This window comes from Triturus cristatus, chromosome 3_1 (genome assembly GCF_964204655.1).
Source record: "Triturus cristatus chromosome 3_1, aTriCri1.1, whole genome shotgun sequence".
NCBI lineage: Eukaryota > Metazoa > Chordata > Amphibia > Caudata > Salamandridae > Triturus > Triturus cristatus.
The window spans coordinates 839,695,224-839,715,298 of NC_140583.1; the positions used below are offsets into that span (position 1 = coordinate 839,695,224).

General features: G+C 42.2%; 1 protein-coding gene and 1 long non-coding RNA gene across 2 annotated transcripts in view; one reads left to right on the forward strand and one right to left on the reverse strand.

Annotated features, from left to right (window-relative positions):
- MTX2 (metaxin 2) overlaps positions 1 to 20,075 on the reverse strand; it is a 337,394-nt gene that overhangs the window by 105,313 nt on the left and 212,006 nt on the right. Inside the window, exon 5 of the mRNA XM_085645229.1 lies at positions 16,710 to 16,786. Coding sequence (XP_085501355.1) covers positions 16,710 to 16,786 — 77 coding nt within the window. The remainder of the gene's footprint in view (positions 1 to 16,709; positions 16,787 to 20,075) is intronic.
- On the forward strand, positions 5,513 to 6,088 carry LOC146861153 (uncharacterized). Its single transcript, XR_014979236.1, has 3 exons — positions 5,513 to 5,531; positions 5,620 to 5,697; positions 5,790 to 6,088. It is a non-coding gene; the product is annotated as an uncharacterized LOC146861153 (long non-coding RNA).

The window sequence follows — 20,075 nt, forward strand, 5'->3', positions numbered from 1 at the left end:
CTTTCACACGCATTCTGATCTCCCACCCGGCCTTGTGAACTCGCTGCAAATGCACATCAGCTCCAAGCAAGTCACCGTTTTTCGCTCTGCTCACAAATGGCCTCCTCGTCTCACAAGGAGCAATGAAGTGCGTGCTTTGTGAGAGTATGTGCGCGCTTTGCGAGAGTATGTGCGCGCTTTGCGAGAGTATGTGCGCGCTTTGCGAGAGTATGTGCGCGCTTTGTGAGAGTATGTGCGCGCTTTGTGAGAGTATGTGCGCGCTTTGTGAGAGTATGTGCGCGCTTTGCGAGAGTATGTGCGCGCTTTGTGAGGTTATGTGCGCGCTTTGTGAGGTTATGTGCACGCTTTGTGAGGTTATGTGCGCGCTTTGCGAGAGTATGTGCACGCTTTGTGAGGGTATGTGCGCGCTTTGTGAGGGTATGTGCGCGCTTTGTGAGGTTATGTGCGCGCTTTGTGAGGTTATGTGCGCGCTTTGTGAGGTTATGTGCGCGCTTTGTGAGGGTATGTGCGCGCTTTGTGAGGGTATGTGCGCGCTTTGTGAGGGTATGTGCGCGCTTTGTGAGGGTATGTGCGCGCTTTGTGAGGGTATGTGCGTGCTTTGAGAGAGTATGTGCCCGCTCTGTTAGGGTATGTGCGTGCTTTGAGAGAGTATGTGCGCGCTTTGTGAGAGTATGTGCGCGCTTTGTGAGAGTATGTGCGCGCTTTGCGAGAGTATGTGCGCGCTTTGCGAGAGTATGTGCGTGCTTTGCGAGAGTATGTGCGAGCCCGCGCATGCTACAGGGACCAACGATCAGGAGTAGTAGGTTCCCTAAAGGTGTATCTGACAGTATCGAAGGCAAAAGCCATCAGTGCTGCATTGTAGAATGCTGATTTGAGAGAAAGTGTATTACTTGAAGATAAACTCCCATACAGCAACAATTGCTTTCTTTACTCTTGACAGGAGATGCTCACTGTATTCGTCTCTCTATTCCTTTCTCTTTCAAATTTAGTGGCAAAACTTTTGTGGCAAATAGCACCATCAGGTCAACCATGTGACTTTCTGGGTTTGCACACATTCTACTGTGTGGCTGGTGTGTTAGGAGAACTGCAGCCATTCTGACGACCTCACAGTCCCCTTCCTTCCACCCCCTATGCTATACATGAAAGATTGTCCCTAACGCAGCTCCCCACACCGACACAAAACTGTGCACTCCACACCAACAAGACAGCACTTCCCGATCTGTGATCAAGGAGATTAATTCCAGCCTATTTATGTCTGAGTCCCAAATTTAACAGTGTATTTCTTTTAGCAACTCTCCCTTTGAGGTAATAAGGTTTTGCTGCCATCTTTGATAAGCTAATGTTTGTCACCCATTTCGAAAGGACGCAAAGTAGAGGGTTGTGCAGTATTTTCGTATATAGCCTAGAGCGGTCAAGTTACCTGCAAACACCATGCACCTGCAAATTTCGTTTTTCAGTTGTAGTTTCCCTTGAAGAACAAGACAATTAGGGCCATATGTACGAAGGCATTTTGCATTTCCTCATGGTGCGATTCGCAATTTCAGGCCTTTAGGAAATGCAAAATGCAGTTTCAAATGCATGAAAGGCATTTTCGGCAGCGCACAATGCAATTTCTATCCAGCAGAAACAGCAGTTTAAAAATGGCAAATAGGGATTTCCAAATAGCGATTCGCTAATACCGTGTACAATGGATTTCCGAATTGCAAATAGTTGCAAAACGGCCACTTAAAAATTCAATTACCATCAATCTATATCAGGTGGTAACCAGGTGCAAACTATAAAAAGGCACCCAAAATGCATCTGGCTCTTTTAGAATAGCTGCTCTGTACGTCTTGGGGAAGAGGATGAACATTTTGGAAGGCAGGCAGAGAAGGAGGAGACAGGAGAGGGTATTTAGGGGGAGGGTCATTTAAACAGACAGAGGTGAACATATATGAGAAGTACAGACTCAGAAGTGAGGTAATCCTGGAATTAATTGTCTAGTTACAACCTCAGCTTCAAACCCCAACACTCAGAAGCAAAGCAATTCAATCACATGTGCAGGTATTGTGTTGTCTAAACCTTCTAGCTTCTGAGAGTTACCAGAAGGTCTAGTGGCAAGAGGGGTGACACAAAGTGCATTTTCCAGGTTCCTTCACAGGTTTCTGGACATCATGGTTGGTAGAGTTAATCAATACATATCTTTTACAAATACCCACAATATTTGCAACAGACCAGATTAGTATTTTAGCGGGTAGCACAGTTCCCCCAGTGTTATTGGCTGTATTGATGGCACACATATTGCCACATGTCCCCCCTCAGCAAATGAATTGATCTACAGAAATAGGAAAAGCTCACACTTACTCAATGTACAGGTAGTGTGTGATTTCTCATGCTTCACAACAGATCTTGTGGCCAAATTCCCAGGCAGCACCCATGACTCCTTCATGTTCCGTCACCGAGGAATACATAACAGACTGTCTCAGGCTGAATTTGGCAATGGCTTTTTACTTGTAAGAGAATTGCTGGCTCAATGCATACAGTGCCCAGAACTGTTTGTGTAATGTGACCTAATGGTTTATCCTTCTCATGCTCTTTAAGAAGACAGTACATATGTCTTGCATCCCTAGATACTCACACCATACTTGGCTCCAAGAACCAGAAGTGAAAGGCAGTACAACAGGGTACCTAAGACAACAAGGTCCATCACAGAACGGACCTTTGGGATACTGAAGTCCAGGCTCCGCTGACTCCACAAAACTGGCGGACCGCTACTTTACACACCTTCGACGTGCTGTTGATCATCGCCACCTGTACCATTCTACACAGTACCGCCATGAGGAAGGGTCTGCACAACATCACCAGAGAGTTTGATTCGGACTCAGGTGAGGAATTACCATCACTACAGGTGCAGCAGGACAAGACATGTGTAGCATAAGGTCGTGCACGAAGCACAGAGATTACCAACAACTATTTTTGAGGTAAGAACGATTACAACATCTAAGAAATGTACATCACAAATAATGGTAACGGACAGTGCATAACCGAAAGATCATCTTTTGTTCAGGCTGTGACAATATTGTTTCTCTATCAAATCAACTGTATCCATTGTGGATGTTACATTGTTTCAACAAAGCAACAAAGTATGTAATAACAAACAAAACAAAGGATTAGTTCCCTTTTCACCAACACCGGCCTGTGGAAGAGGGGACATGTCAGATCCAGATGTGTTTCTGCGTGTACTCCTGGTACAGCATTCCTCCTTGCATAGATGTGGAACTGATGCTAAAGCAGTCTTCACTCTTAGGTGATGTCAGAATGTTGGGGACCGATAGTTGTGTCTCTGTATGTTTTCAAGGGCTGTGATCACATTACTACCCACGTGCAACGTTCTGACAGCAGTGTCCCATGTCATTTTGTAGGTTGATAGGTCTCCTTGCAAGAGTGGTCATGGCTACTGCCAATCAATTAACTGAATTTGAAGGCATCAAAGTGGCATCAAAACATCGATTTTGCCGTTTCTGCATTTGCAACAATTCAAACCAAAAATTTACATACAAATACCATGTGATTACTTTGAAGTCCTTCACCAATTGCAACTCTAGCAACGTCATCTACGGTATTGTGTGTCCTTGTGACCTCATATATGTAGGGCAAACGCAACAGAAAGTGAAGGCCCAGATCCTGCAACATTGCAGTCAAATTAGATGTGGGGTCCAAGGTGCTCCTTTAGTCGAACATTTCAGAACTGCAGATCACAGCCCAGATAAGCTACATTGGGTCGTTCTGGAAAAAAAGCTTCCCTTGGCGCAAGGGGAGGGAACATTGGAACGATCCTGGATACAAGGGAATGAAAAAGGATGTCCCTTCTGGACTTCATCCAGAATGGTTTGAACGAGTCGGAGGTTAGTCATGCTCCACTAGCATGTCTCACACGAGAGTGCCGCATAGACTACTGAGCACTGATGTCTATACAGGAGTCTAATGTTTACAATACCGGCACATCATGCACATTTGATAAACTGTCTCGCTACAACACATGTGGTATGACAAATTTATTTGCTTATGGCTGAATGCAAATACCCCATGCTCTGTGAACCTTTATCATTCTCCCCTCCCAAACTGTGTCCTTTATTTGTTAACACATTGTACCGTCTAATCATGAACATGTGGCCACATACTATTCAATGCTTGAATGTGCTGTACACATAACATACTATAAGTTTCCCCATGCCCAGTATGGTGAACTTTGTTAGCTCATAAACATTATGAAACCGATTAGATAACAGAATTGTGTAATGTTCCCAGGCCAAACACCAACATCACATTTCAAAACCTATGTGAACTTGTTCTCCCGTTTTTTGATCTAGGTACGACACTTGTGTCTGACATTTTGGTTGGGACATATGCCCATTCATTAACGCTGTTAATATGCCTGATGAGTAATATGGTGGGGGTCTTCCTCACAACTATGTATATGAATCATTTCAACAACGTTAACCACGTTACAGACAGGGCACTAGAATTTTGAATATGAACTATGTGACAGTGGGCCGTGACCACATACTAATGCAATGTTAAGCCTGCGCATTGGTGGCCAAAAATCACATTCTGTGTCAGTGTTTGGGCGCACATTTGTTCGTACAGGAATAAGATTGCTGGTTATTTGTGAATCTTTGCCCCCCTTTTTTCGCATCCCTGAGATATGCACAATTAATGCCATATATCTTCCCCCGCAGGCATGATTTTATTAATTACCTCCCAGTTAGAACGAGATTTTAGCAGCCCCCCACTGGGCGCACCTTTCATAGTCTGTCTTCCCTTTCTCCTATATTTTCCAACATGACAGTGAGCGTCTGCAACTTGACACGTACGCTTGTGTAATTGACCGGTTCACACCGACCTATTTGAGTAGCGGAATTCAGTCCTCCCTTCTCCTTCCAAGGAACGAGACGGTCGCTGAGCAAGCGGTAAGCTTTCACCACGCGAGTTCGATTTCTGAGATGCGCCCTGCGATTTTCAGCCCCAAATCTAACACATAGTGAACAGCGCGGTTAGAATTGGATGCGCGTCTATTTGAGAGTCTATTATTATTATTGTTTTTAACAGCAGGATCTGGTTCGCGGAGAGCTTTTACAGCTCGTATTTGACATGCGATCAGTCATTTTAAACCCATTTTCACTTGACTTTAACACATAGCCTACTTTAGCGAACTAACACGGACACACGCGGTGTGGTCAGTTATTTTGTGTTATTGCTCCTGACTAGCAGAATCAGCTTCTCGGTTTCCTTTTCGAAGACCACGACGCTTCCTGTACATTGATTAGCCACGCTGAGCACGCCTAGCTTCTCGCTCGCGCACTGTTTCTACCCCTGTTTGGAGTTGGTGGTACCAACTGGAACCCTTTACCCTTTTTTCCCAATAGAAAGACGAATTAGCACAGAGCATTCATTGCACAACGTATTGTATCCATGAGACTCGAATCATTAGGACCAGCAGATTTATCCAGTATGGCCTTTTTCCACTCCTCCATGAATCAGTATCCTCCCAAGTAAGTGCATTGATCAGGCCCACCAAATATAATTGACTACTTAAGTAGACTTTTCTCCACATTCTGAACCTGCACATTATTTTTGCAGGTGATTGCTCTTGCTCGCCAATTTGGAGCCTATGCGCCCACATCTTCCCCTTCAGGCTCAATACATGAGCCACTTATGGTAAATTTTGGGGCCTAGGCCCTCTACTCAGTTTCTATTCACTCCCTCTTTAGGAACTGCCAGTTTTTAAATCTTTCATATTCTATCTCCAGGTAACCCACCCCCCTCCTACACTCTTGTCCTGAGGAAGACCCCGGCGTAAGGGACACAATAATCTACTACTCTTCAGGGGTCGAAACGTCGACATCAACCACATTAGCCAGTTTGATCAACAGCGATTTATCACTGTGATTCTGTTTGAAACTATGGCTATGTAACGTTTGGATATGTTTTGAAGAATTTGGCTATTAATATGAGTGCTCTTGTCTTGTAATTATCTGACCTAGTGAATCGCACGTTATTTCACTCACTCCCTCATCCTCACATTATTCACTATATCCCCACCCTCCTTTCCCTGGAGCACTGCTTTAAACTGTGTTAACAAATGTTATGAACTACTGTTGTGTTCAGTGTGATTAAACAACACTGTCCAGTAAGCATATCACAGTTCTTTCATTCTTCTTTTCAAAATTTGTGTAACTTCTTTTTTATGCATTAATCTGTTTACTGGGACCACTGTTCAAATGTACTGTTTCTGCATTTGCTGCATTGACGATGACATGCTTTGTAGATGCCTATTAACAGTCTTGATTTGCAGGCGCTGTACTGAGATGATGGATTTCTCCAGGCCACCAAACACAGGAGAACGGTCTGCCATGTCTTCTGGCAAATTGTCATTGAGGACTGTTGCCGACTGGACTCTATGGTATCTGTGAGTCCTGCCCACAGATGTAGTTTTGTCCCTGCTTTGTCCCTCATCACCGTCCACAAAGTCTGATTGTGGTGCAATGGGTTGCTCTCCTTGTATTTGGAGTAATGGGCACAGACATTGCTATTGTGATGTCCTCCATTTCAACGTGTGTGTGCCAGTAGCTTCTTCAGTCTCAATTGTTTCTGTCACGTCCTGGGTGTGATATGTGATAATGTGTATATATATATATATATATATATATATATATATATATATATATATATATATATATATATATATATATATATATATATATATATATATATATATATATATATATATATATATATATATATATATATATATATATATATATATATATATATATATATATATATATATATATATATATATATATATATATATATATATATATATATATATATATATATATATATATATATATATATATATATATATATATATATATATATATATATAGTTAGTGTAAATAAATGGTTAATGCTCGTTCATAAAATGTCCGGAAGGCATGAAAAGGGAGGTGCTACGCTGGTCGGACAATGAAGGAGCGGTCAGGACTAAGAATGCCAAGCGAGGGAAGGGCTCACTGGAGGCAGTCAGAGCTTAAACGGTGCTCGTGGAGGAACTGAAGAACAGAACAGGCCGCCAAACAGAAGACCCTGAAAAGAATTGTTGAATAAGTACAACACGAGGAGACTAGGTGAGGTTTACTTAACGTGCTGAGAAGGAATACATTTCACTATAGCTGAGGGTGAGATACTAAGCAAATTTAATTTGATGGATTAAATGTATAAGTTGAACCTTTGGTGTCAGACGATGGGAAGGAGGGGTGGGGAACCAAACCTCCGACCTTTACTGAACGATGGTCCCAACCATAGCGCACCTGAGGGTGGGGAGGAAGGGGGTGGGTTTTTGTTGTTCATAGTAGTTAACATGGTAACTGGCAGCAGAAGGCTACAGTCCTAAGTCTAGACAATTTGATAGTCAAAGGTCAGTATCACTTGACCTGTTGCTTACTGTATAAAGGAAACATCCAACTCCTGGAACTCACGGTATTAGGGGAATCTAATCAAGAATAACATACTGAGTACTGAATAATACTGTGATTGCAGGAATATTCATTGAAAGCACTGTATGGATATTTGTGAAAAAAAAAAAATTGTTTTAAAAACAAATGCTTGTTCACTATACTATTGCGACTGTGCTTAATGTGTTCGTGATATGTTTATGATGTACAAAGATGTGCAGTACAGTCATCAACACACAGTACAGCATGCACCTCTGGTGTACTACAACTCCCTTGATGCATTGCCAAGGTACAGAAAGCATCAAAATGGAGTTTTGTTTGCTGTGATGTTTTACTTCAGGAATTACAAACATTATGTTGAGTAAGTAAGGGTGAGTTGACTTACTCTGCTTGGTGTCTGCGGGATTGGAGGTGTCAATGTTGGACCCTGAATAAATGATTATATATAGCGCGCAATTACCCTGCGGTGTCTTAGCGCTATAGGCAGAACACTCCCACCACGCTTTCTAGTTCCAGTGTCCCCTCGATTAGTGATTACATGGGAATGGGAGAAGGTGTTTGAAGGGTCCACCACCTGTACCACTTCCCCTAGCCATCCTGCTGGGCACCTTCTACTTTGAACAGGATCTTAGGTCATACTAGTAATTTTCTGATCTCTGGTCTACTGGCTCTCAGGAACAGTAAATGAAGCCTTCCAAAATAGCTGGTCCATATGTGCTACACATTCTTCAGAGAAAAGCTCCAACTCTTTTCAGAGAACTTGACCTTGCGCTTCCTGCTCCCAGAATCCTTGTCCACATCTTTCTTGGACATGGTGTAGTTCAAGCACAGGTATTTCACTGCCAGTGGTGAGACAGGTGCACTCCTTCCTTCAGCACCTTCCTAGGCTTCTGGGTTGTGGAAACACCCTTTATTTCTTAACATCCTGGTCTGACATCATCATTCTACATCCAGATTGTGACTTTCCCTAATTTCATTTACAATTTCCTGAACTGGGATTTCCGAATTGTGATTGCAAATTTGTAGAAATTGATATTAGTGGAATCCACTGTCACATGCATCTAATTTTGCGATGCCTTTTTAGCAATTTCTATGAATTCGCTATTTGGAAATTGCAAAGCCTTCGTTTTGTACATATGGTCGGTAGTCTCAAAGTGGCTTCCAATGCACACTCGCTATTAGGGTTTCTAAAGTGCTGAAAACATACAATAGGGTTGTAGGAAGGAAAGGAGAGCTGCAGATAATGAAGGAAAAAGAGCTCCAATGATAGGATGTAGAGGAAAGAAAGGGCAGGGCATTTTGAACAAATTGAGAGGAAGAATAGATAGGATGAAGTTGATAAACTGGAAGAGGGGGCATCACCTAAATGTGGGGAGAAAAAACAAAGCTTGGGAAATAAGGATGTGAGGTGCAGAAGTGAAGGAGGGTTTTCTGTGCAAAGGGAAAGAAGATCTTAGTTAAGGAAGGAGAGATTGTGTGAAGGAGGGAGCGATGAGTCAGACTAAGGTATGGAGAAGGGTACTAAAGTAGAAAGAGAGAAAGAAGGGCAGGGTAGGAAGTAAGCACCAGGAATGAAGAAGTGTGGTGGCTGCTTAGCTGAGGCAGAAGGAAGAGAACTGGGGAAAAGGAGAGAGATAAGGCAGAGTCAGAAGGCTGGAAAGAAAGACTATAGTGAACGAGTGAGTGGAAAGCTGGAATGAAAGCAGGAGAGTGTACCTCAAGCATCTTGGATGGAACTGAAAGAGTGAAAGAAGATCTAGTAGCAAACGAGGAAAAAGTGGAACTGAAGTCACAACACTCGACTCATGTAGACATCCTAATATAGCAGGTCTGCGTTATGCTCACATTTATTCCAATGGGTATTTTTGTGCTGATAACATGTTTATTATCAACCAACTTAGTAATACTTATTTTATTGTCCTTGGGAAGATAATAGGCGCAGTGGATTTCCCTGGATTCTAGCTTGGGCCACAGGGTCAAACAACTATCGCTGCAGTAAAAGCATTAATACACTGAGCGGCCACACTTGCTTAACTTACATCCTCTGTCCCACTTTGCTTGATAAAAAAAAAATAAGTAAGACTGCATATACTGCTGTCACTAGTCTGTTCATAGAATTCTCAAGTTTCACAGCTTTATTCAGTTTTTTTCCATTTTGGGAGTTCATAGTTCTAATTTTATAACAGCACAATTATGACTGATATCCTAGAGTGAACATAAAAAAACCTTGAACTAAGGATCTAAGATACACGAAAACAGTGTCTATTGTACGTGTGACCGGGCTCTGATCTTACTCAGTGCTTGGAAGAGGCATTACACTGTATCCCACCTGCCTCAGTTTTGTTGTCTTTTACAGTCTCGGGTGTACATGTCCGCATTCAGAACTTCTGAACAGAAGCGGCAAAGCCATCACAAAGTCTTGAGAACACAATCACACTATAAGGACCCCAGGTGTAAACAAAAGTAACCATGCGATGGGAACACTGTCATGGTTTGCAGTAGAATTTTTGTAGAACATAATATCCAGCTTTCAACATATAGATAATGAGGAGGAAAGAAATGTGGGGGAAGGACTAAACTAGAGAGTATGCCTGCAAATCTAATGTGGTTTAGATAAACTTGTCTTGGTTAATTCCCCTGATGGAGCAGGTAGTGCAACATTTTGTATACCTCCTCTATTCTTGCATGAAAATACTAATTATGTAATCTATTAACTATCATAATATTAAACGAGTATTGCATGAATACTAATCAACCTTACTAAAACTTAAAACTTTACATGGGATTTGCTATTTGCATAGCTAAATAACTCTTCTAACTAAAATCTGTACGCATATTAATGAATAGTGTATGTGGTAATAGAATACTGCATGATATGTGTTGCTTTGTGATGTTGCATCATCGAGGAGGATCGAAAAGGGTGAATATAATAGCTTTAAATGTCGCTATATGCTAGATAAATACAAGCACATAGAGGGATTAGCAAGGGGTTAACATTAGAATCACCATTTCTATGAATTAATTATTCTTTTGTGTTTGTTTCGCTTAAGCTGACATCTGGGCCTAAATCCAATATGGCCGCTGACATCGCACGCAGAAGTGGCCACTGTCTCATGAGGCGTGGAGTGAGCTGCGCATGTGCGAGAAATATCCTGAACCGCTTAGCGACCTTTGTCCATCATGTTACTGGTCAAGGATGTGAATCTGGAGGTTCGCCAAGACAGGGGAACAATCAACCTTACAGTAAACCGGAACAAGCCGACACTTGGCTAACAAATGACCTCACCCCTCGAACTGTACTAAGAATCTGGGAATAAGAATCGGACGATCCCAACCAGCCAATCACGACTGTCCTAAAGCTTAAAATTGTATCTTCTTTAACTTGATTTTATTATAAAAGGGTAGTAGAATAGGGAGGGATCATCAACAACATCATAATTTTTCTAACTTCTTCCTTTTTCATGGCTACGTTCGTGACGCCTTTCCTGATGGTCCAGATGCTGCCCGACCACTTGATGACTGCACACTTTTTCTAAATCCATGGGCTATGATAGATGCTTGCACGATTTCTGGTCCTGTGATAAATTAGGGACTGTAACGTGCTGAGCAGAGGACTTTGAGCTTTGGCCTGCTTTTTCGGACAATTTACGACAAAATATTGGTTATGCAGAGCCAATGAATTAGAGGATTCCAAATAGCGAGATTAGGTAAATATGATGTTCTGCGATTTACTTGAATCAATCTAGAAATTCTAAACTTTGACGAGAAAAATGCAAATATAAATCATTATAAAAATTTAGATAAACAAATATTGATTAACAAGAAATATGAATTTGTGGTTTTTCATTAAGGGAAATAAGGATTCTGAATCTTAAAATGTGTTTTAGTTGGTGAATGAGCTAGTGTGACATCGGGTCTGCGACGCAGGGAGGGTATCAGTAAATGTTACTCCCCATTTCCCAGTCTTGCGCTGGATCACCCCCAATATTAATTTTGGTACATAAATTCCAATTCCCAGCCTTTCTGTGGCAGTGTCTTTTAATAAATATTCATATTAATGTTGACCTCTGCTTCTAGCCTAGTATGCTTTAAATGCACGTTTTGAAAACAATTCTTTAGAGCCGTCAAGCTTCCCAAGTGCATGCAAAAGTACTCATTCAGTACAGTCTTATTCTCTGAATGACGGTACACAATTTAGAACGGAATACACGACTGCGATGAACTGAAGACAAATAAAACAACTGGACTGGATGATCTACTAGTGTGACCTTTAGAAACAAGCTTGAGAGACCTGAACCTTGGATGAGGCCAGCAGCCCTCAGATGGAGGTGGTCTTCAAGCTCTACTCATTTCTCACCAAAGTCATAGGCACTAAGCAAATTAAAGTGAATGATTTCCCACCTCGTCTATAAAAATCTTTCTTGGGAAGACAGCTCAAAGACTCCACTGTTAAAGGTATTTACGCCATATCTAAATGCTACAGCCCAAATGTGCATTATGGCGCACCCTTTTCACAACATTTCCGATACCTTTGTCTGTACATTGATCTTTACACCTTATCAGCTCTAACCAATGTTAATGCCCAATAAGATTTACAATACGCTTTCCCCCCATAATTTACAAACATTTTTAGGAGGAACCACCTGCTTTGTTTCTGCTATCCATATGGCACAACTGCACACATATGACCTTCATTTTGGTCTTGAAAAGTAAATGAGACCCAAAACACACTCCTCACGCTTTGCATGTGACACGGTCATGACCCACCATTGCTTGCCAGTGCCCATATATCATGTCAGTACACCAGAAGACTGGCATCTACGGTGATGGCATTGGTCAGGAACACCAAGAAGACTGCCTTCCTGGTGATGGAATCACCATCACGCCTGAGAACTATGAACACAAGCATAATTCATGATGGTGGTCACAAAACAGGTCGTCATTCTTTTTCCTGGACTGTGCCCTTATACAGGGAGGCAAAATAAAAGTAGGATGATCAAAGTAGCACACTACCTGACAACTCAAAGTAGATTTGCTATGCCTGCTCCTTACATAGCATGAGCGCTACCTTTCTGCCCACTTCATATTTTTCTTTTTGCTGTCCTTTCACTCTGTGGGACTTTGTTCTTCGTATTCCTATTTGTTTCTCTGTGCTTGTTCTAGAATCCACTGCTGCGGACATCTTTTCCGGAACCAATCACCAACTAACTACAGGGCACAGCATCACCCCAGCCCTAATGGTGGTGAATTGTTTACTTTTATTTTTTCATGCTAATGTAAATATTTGCTACTGCTGGTAGTCAATGTATTTCTCATTTCATATGTTTGACTTGTTCTCCCGATGCTGGTGCTGTTTTGTCTTTCTCCCTTGCCTTGTTTCCAGTTTCCCCTCAGGCAGACATTCCAGTACAACTTGAATTAAAAGAGCACAGGACAGGGTATCTTGGGCTACAGAGGGTCTTAAGGATTGTTTGCAGAAGTCAGTGTTGCTATTTAGGTCTGATACACGCAAATCCAATACTTTGAATAGGCGACTACTTGAATTGTACTGTTTTGCTGGTGTAATTGCGCCAATATTTTGAATATTACTCAGCGAAACCCCCAAAATGTATTTCATCACACTATCGTGAAAGGGAAGCAGTGTGTTTAGCCTGTATTCAAATTCTCTTTTAATAGCTCGAGACATGGGTAAGGCAGCTTTTTTAGTGCTGCTGGACATGTCGGCCGCGTTCGACACGGTGGATCATGGTGTCCTTTTGGATCGTCTCCAGAAAGCGGGTGTTGTTGGTTTGGCGCTGGACTGGCTAAAACCATATCTTGATAATAGGCAACAAGCGGTTGCACTACCACCTTTTCGTTCAGCCATACGTCAGGTGAAACAGGGTGTGCCACAGGGGTCTGCGATCAGTCCGATTCTTTTTAATCTTTACCTCCGTCCCTTAATCAGTTTGATAAAATCTTTCGGCATCTCAGTTATCAACTATGCCGACGATACGCAACTGATCTTCTCCTTTGAGGGTAAGGAGGCGGTTTCGAGGGACACTTTCCATCAGTGTATGTCGGAAACAGCAGAATGGCTCCGGCTTAATTCACTCCAATTTAATGGGGTAAAGACCGAGGTGCTTCATTGCTCCTTGGACCGGCCCTCCCGCCCGTTACCAGAGGATTGCTGGCCGGCTTCCATTATGGGTACTGTGACAGCTGCTGAGTCGGCTCGTAACTTGGGGATCATGTTTGAACCTAGTCTGCAGCTAGACACCTCAGTAAACAAGACCATAGCAACGTGCATGGGCTTACTCCGAGCCCTACATAAAATCTTGCCGTTGCTTCCCTTGGAAGCTCGAGCAGAGGTGGTGCGTAGTACTATACTCAGTAGACTAGACTACTGTAACGCACTGCTTCTGGGGGCTCCTAAGTCTTTGGTGTCTAGGTTGCAGAGGATCCAAAACATGGCAGCCAAACTGGCACTAACCCGACCACGCTCCGCGTCGTCTTCAGCAGCTTTATCTGATCTCCATTGGTTGCCTGTCCAGCAGCGTATTCTCTTTAAGGCCGCTTGTATTGTGTTCAGGGCATTGCACGGTCTAGGACCTCTGCCACTCCAAAACCTTTTCATTTGGTATCAGGCTGCCAGACCCTTAAGATCCTCCTCGGCTTTTTTGATAAAAGTTCCTAAAATCGCCAGAGTGAGGATGGGTGGACGCACTTTTGGCTATGCAGCAGCTAAGTTGTGGAACACTCTTCCTTTGCTGCTAAGGAGTAAGCAAGAACTAACCTCCTTTAAAAAAGAGTTGAAGACCTTTCTCTTTTCAAAACCAATGTAGTGCATTAGATCTGATGAATTTCTGAAGGTCAAGCGCCAGGATACCCTTGGGGTGGCAGCTGCGCTCAACAAGAACTCAATTCATTCTCATTCATTCAGTCTTATCAATATCATCCATAATCCTTTAGGGACTTTTACAGTATGTGACCTATCACACACTACTGCTCTGTTCAAGATACTAGTGTTTTATTAACAGTTAATCCACAAACTCTTCCCTCATTTCCTCTAGCTTGCCCCCTCCATTCCTATTTTTCCATCTCTCCTGCCCACATAAAGACATACATTTAGTGTAGCATAAAGCAAAGATTCAAATATGTTAAAATCGCTGCAGATTTACCCATGTTCTTGTCTATAACTAAAACATGCTTCTCTATTCTTTTGCGATTTGCCAAAGAATCCAACTACTTCGCTCAAGGAATTGTGGAATTAGAAAACAGAATTATGAGGATCATAATACTTAAATAATTGATGATGAAAAGGCTTTCCATGATCTTCAAACTATGTTAAACTGTCTAAAAAATTAACATTGGCCTATAGAAATATCAGGAAATTATGTATCCAAGAAACGAGTGTGGGCTAATTTAAACTGAAGCTCATGCTAGTGTATTTGTAAAGTGTGGCAAACAGAAGCCATGGTATATCTTCTCTTTTTTGTCCGCCTCAATTCTAGTCCAAGAAAAGCACGGTTAAAACCAATACTTGTTCCATTTGGAGTTAGGAGTATGAAGCAGGCCTGTTTTCTACGCAACATGCAGAAGAGACAACTGTTACTTTCAGCATGGTCAATATTGTAACAAGACTTAGGAATGGAACCACGGAATTGTTAAGACATCGTTCGCAAAGACTAATCCTTTACAAGAAACACATGTTGGCTTGCAATTCTAGATCCTGCAGGCCGAGTACGAGATAGTATTCAGAACCAGTCGCAATAAAAATTATTCCACAGGCTGTTGCCCTCATGAAATTCTGAAATCCTGGTGTCAAACCAGATGGGCTAATTGTTTTACATCTTCCTCATATACGAAACATTCCGAAACCAACGTAGCACTTCTCAGTATCAAAAGGGGCTAGCTACCCAGAACAGACTTCTAAGGAGCTTAGGTGTGGTTTTGAGCAAGTAAAGCTTAGTTTAAGCCATACCCGACTAATCAATTGCTAGGAACTAGCCTTCCCAATTTTAGCACGTGGTTCTACCCTACCCTTGGTGCATCTTTCCTCCCACAGATCTGCGCACTATGTTGCTCCAATGCCTTCCCTACTTTCCTCCCTTCTTCCCATCCCAGCTTCCCTCCTTCACCCTCAGCTGCGGGGCCACAGTTTAATATATTTAAGTGAGACTGCAAAAGAGATCTGAATCCAAGCTTTGATTGGGAATAGGGGAGGGCAGAAGTAGCCTTCTGTCTCACTGAGACTCTCTAGCCTGTCCTAGTATCTCTTACAACATGCTATACAACTACTACGTCTCTATGTGAACACGTATTCCCCTCTCTGCCACCATTCGCCTTTATACATTCTTCTCTCATCCGCTCTACTACCACCAACACTCCAGCTCCTTCCCTGGCTTTCTAAAACGGGCTTGCCCACAGTGTACCCTATGCCTGGTGCAACAGTAGGGTTATATTTAAAGACTACTTCATCCGCAAGGCCCTGTCCTCCATCTTGCACCCTGTTTTAAGCTCTTGTGGTTCCTGTTTTCTATCACTCAAGTTTCTCCGACCACTTTAAGGTAATCACACTTTGGCATGAAGATTAGACCGTTTTGATGTCAAAAACGGATTCCCACACAGGCATAGGTTTCTAAGAATCCAGATAAACACAGGTTTGACAGAAGTTTTAAACTGGTTATGAAACAGAAAGCATCCATTTGAACAGAAAGGATCTAAAGAATGCCAACCCATATTTAATGACTTTTGAAATAAATTCCTCTTCTTCCTCAGGGCACGAATTTTTAACCTGAACTGGCATGACAATCAAACTTCAAAGTTTCAAATGGTTGGACTTGATGAGAAATTAAACGAAGCACTTTCCAATCCAAGTGGTGAAGAAACTTCTGTAGATGATTTATCAGCGAAAAATAGAACAATTTGGACCTCCTATTTTTAAAAAGAGCACAATAACGCAACACAAGATAACATTGTATTTATGTTGCCTATGCACCAACCACGAATCCCTCAGATATCTCTTCAGTGTGTTGTAGTATGAAGTACAAGGAAAAAGAAAGTTTAATGGAAACGCAATCATTATATTCTTACTATCATATAGGATAGGGAATTATGACCAGACACGAGTGCAATAAAACTTTTCTTCATGCATATAAGGCTGCCTTTGGTAATACATTAATTTGAAAAAGCAATAATCGTAATGACATCATAGATAAAGTATTTTCTTACCTTTGCTTTTACAAACTGGACGATGGGACCAAGCTCTGAGATCACCTGATTTCCTACCTGAATGAACGGCACTTTGCCTGCAGCAATAAAAGAAAAAAGACTGCATTTCAGTAACGAGTTGCTTGGCTGAAAATGGGAGTACTTTTCGGTATGAAAACACATCCAAGCCAATGGTGCACATTAAGGGTTTGTTGACAACTTTCATCCTCATGGAGAGTGCTGGGATACATCTGAAATAAGGGGCAATTTGGTATTTCAAGTGGAACACAAACTGCATATTTGCCCAGGTTTTTTACTCATGCAAATTCCAACAGGTATTACTAGTGGAGAGATTTGTGTGGGCAAAACATGTCACAAAGGGGGAAAATATGCTGTTTTACCAGTCTGCAAGACAGAAACGTCATGTGAGACCCCATTCAAACATGCAGGAACGCCCAGTAAGAATTTCCTCTGTGCATTTTTACCAACCAAAATTCACAGCCACTTCAGATCGAAGGCTAAGGATTTGATAACACCCCTGTTTAGTTAACTCACTATTTTACATTGTGTAGAAAATTATAAATGTATATAAAGGCACACATAAAATAAATGCTTTAGACATCTATTTACACATCACCAAGGTTCTCTACATGAGATATTTTATGTACAACAAATGGTACCAATAATGCATGCCAAGCAGAGGACCAGAGAACTGGAATAAGTTCTGTAATCGCTACCCTGCAGGAAGTGAGGAGAGCGCGGATAATCAAAGGTTTAAAATGCCTTCAAAGACCCAGGGCAGTGGGTGCTTCTTCTTTTAAATGCAGTAAGGCATCCATCGGAAGCACTGCACAGAGCGTGCAGCTTGGCGATACTACTTACAGGTGCTGGGTGACACTACAGCACTGAAAGGAAAAAACCCATGAAGATGAGGGTGGTAGCGCTAGGGGTCAGCATGGTACCCTTGGGCTGCTACTCACCTTGAATGGCCATTCAAATATAACACAGGTGCTGCAAGATTTCTTCAAAGAAACAGACATGCTTGCTAGTTTAAGTAACAAAAACAGAAAGGGAGCTTGGGGCGTGGCCCTGCTAGTGACCGAGTTCATACATGGCTGATCATACAGGCTGCAGAAAGCTTTAGAGGTGGACGGGGATACTCTATCCTAGGCAATGGGGGATTTAAAGCAGGCCTCTTTATTAAGAGAGAGAAACAAATCCTATGGGTGCAATAATGTTTGGTCTACCAAATCAAAGACTCTGGATGAAAACATTGGATTTTATATTCCCAGAAACGAGGGTGCAAATTCTTACACAGGCTTGGCACCATGCAGCAGTATACAAAAGACTTAAACATTCCGGCTCCAGAGCACAATAAAGAAGCCACAAAAGTACATAAGAGAAAATGCCTGTTCTAAACATGTAGCTGGGTTTGTTTTTTCACCCATGGTCCAAATTCACTTTCGGAACCTTCAGCTGGAGAATGGCCGGATGTAATACCAGATACTGCACAAGCATAGTCAATACGTCTGCCGTTGGCTGCCTGCCTTTAGTTTTTTTCCATTCTTGTTTTGTCATATTCTTGCAAATTTGCAATGTTGGGGTCGTTTTTAGGCCCTGGCCAGCATAAATTAAAACATTAGTTAAAATCAAAAAATGTTTTGCTCTCAAAAAGCACACATTGCTACGGTTGTCCATTGCGCTGACTGAACTACTTTGTGTGAGGAAGTGCTCTTTGTGAAGTAGCATAGTGGGTAGAAGAGAAAAGTGAATACCATTGTAACAGACCAAAGTATGAAGAGGGCTGTCTGAAACCCCCTTAAGTATATGTTATAAATGATTTTGGCAACATAAAAAAATCTTGGCTACCGCCAGCCCAAAAAGGAAGCTGACATGCGCATACTGTTCTCTTATGCATTCGCTTCTGCGAGCAACATGTAATCAGAAGCCCCATCTCAAGACTGTGACTTCCCCTGAGCACGCCTGTGCTTGTTCAGAACTGTGGTAGGGGAAATAGAGTATGTTAGGTGCAGATTTAAGTCCATCCATCTGTGAATGCAGGGACAGCACATTTTGCATGTGTGCTGCATTTGGGAGTACAAGATAAAATGCACAAATGCAGCATATCTTACACAAATCTTTATTACCTTTTGTACATCCGCCTTTGGTTTTTTTTTTTTTGTTTTTTTTTTAATTGGAGACGTTGTGCATGAAGTATTTATTTCCAGAAAGGTTTACACCCCATCCAAGTTTTACTTAGTAGAATCTACTGAGTTGAGCCGTTAACCTTGGTGGTTCTTCTTTTGGGGTCATTAAAACGCTATTCTGCCCATTGTACTTCTATAGATACTTCTCTCTTTTACTAACAAAGCTTGTCCTGTTTCTCACCTTCCTAATTCTGGGAGTTAAGAATACATTTTAATGAGGCCTAACAACAACAATATATCGGGTCTGATGGGTAAGAAATAAAAAAATAAAAAACAATGTATGCACTGGGATATCCGAATTTAGAAAAACAAATCGTTCAGCAGTTCATATACATTACGACAAATGTTTTGTGTATCCACTCCCCCCGATTCCCCCCCCCCCCCCCCCCCAACAAAAACCTCCACCTACGCGCCTCGAGCTTTTTCGCCCCCAAGCAGGCAGCCTGCTGTCAGCTGCAGTTCACACGGAGGTCACATGAACAGCAGGCTCAGCCACGGTCCCTTTCAAGAGATCCCCCCTTCAGGCTACAGCCAGCCTAGGGGTAACGGATGGGTTACTGCGCCAATCAAAGGCTTCCGTCCTCTGCATCCCCCGTGAGCAGAATGGGACAAAAGAACGAAGGTACTCGGGAACCTACGTCACTTCAAGAGGGAAGGTGTCTGAAGGCATTTGAGCATTATTGGACTAAATCGTAAACCAATAATCCAGGATAAAGTTAGTACCCGCTACCACACTTCATAGAGCTTTGACTCCTCGTTGTACGACACGGATCGGCTTAGGGGAAGTCCTGATTTTCAATTAGTAAAACGTGCCTGAACAGGAACGTGTGTGTGTGTGTGGAGGGGGGGGGGGAGGGGGGGGGGGGTTAGGGGGTGTGGGGATCATTAAAATCATTTAGCTCGTTTAGCAGGGACCAATCTATTCTCAGCTCGTGTGATTTTGAATGTTACCATTTACTTTGTTTTACAATTGACTGCCAATCTCATTTGTAGCTGCTATAAAACCGGTCATTTGCAGTTTTGAAAAAAGATATATGGACTAAGGGGGAACATTAGCGAAATGCAACGAGCATATCTGAAGTATTACATATTTCCAGTTACAGGATAAATGGCATGAGGCGGTGTGCCAATGTTTGCCTTCAACGTGAGGAGCTGTTTTTGCCCTACAAAAATAGGAAAT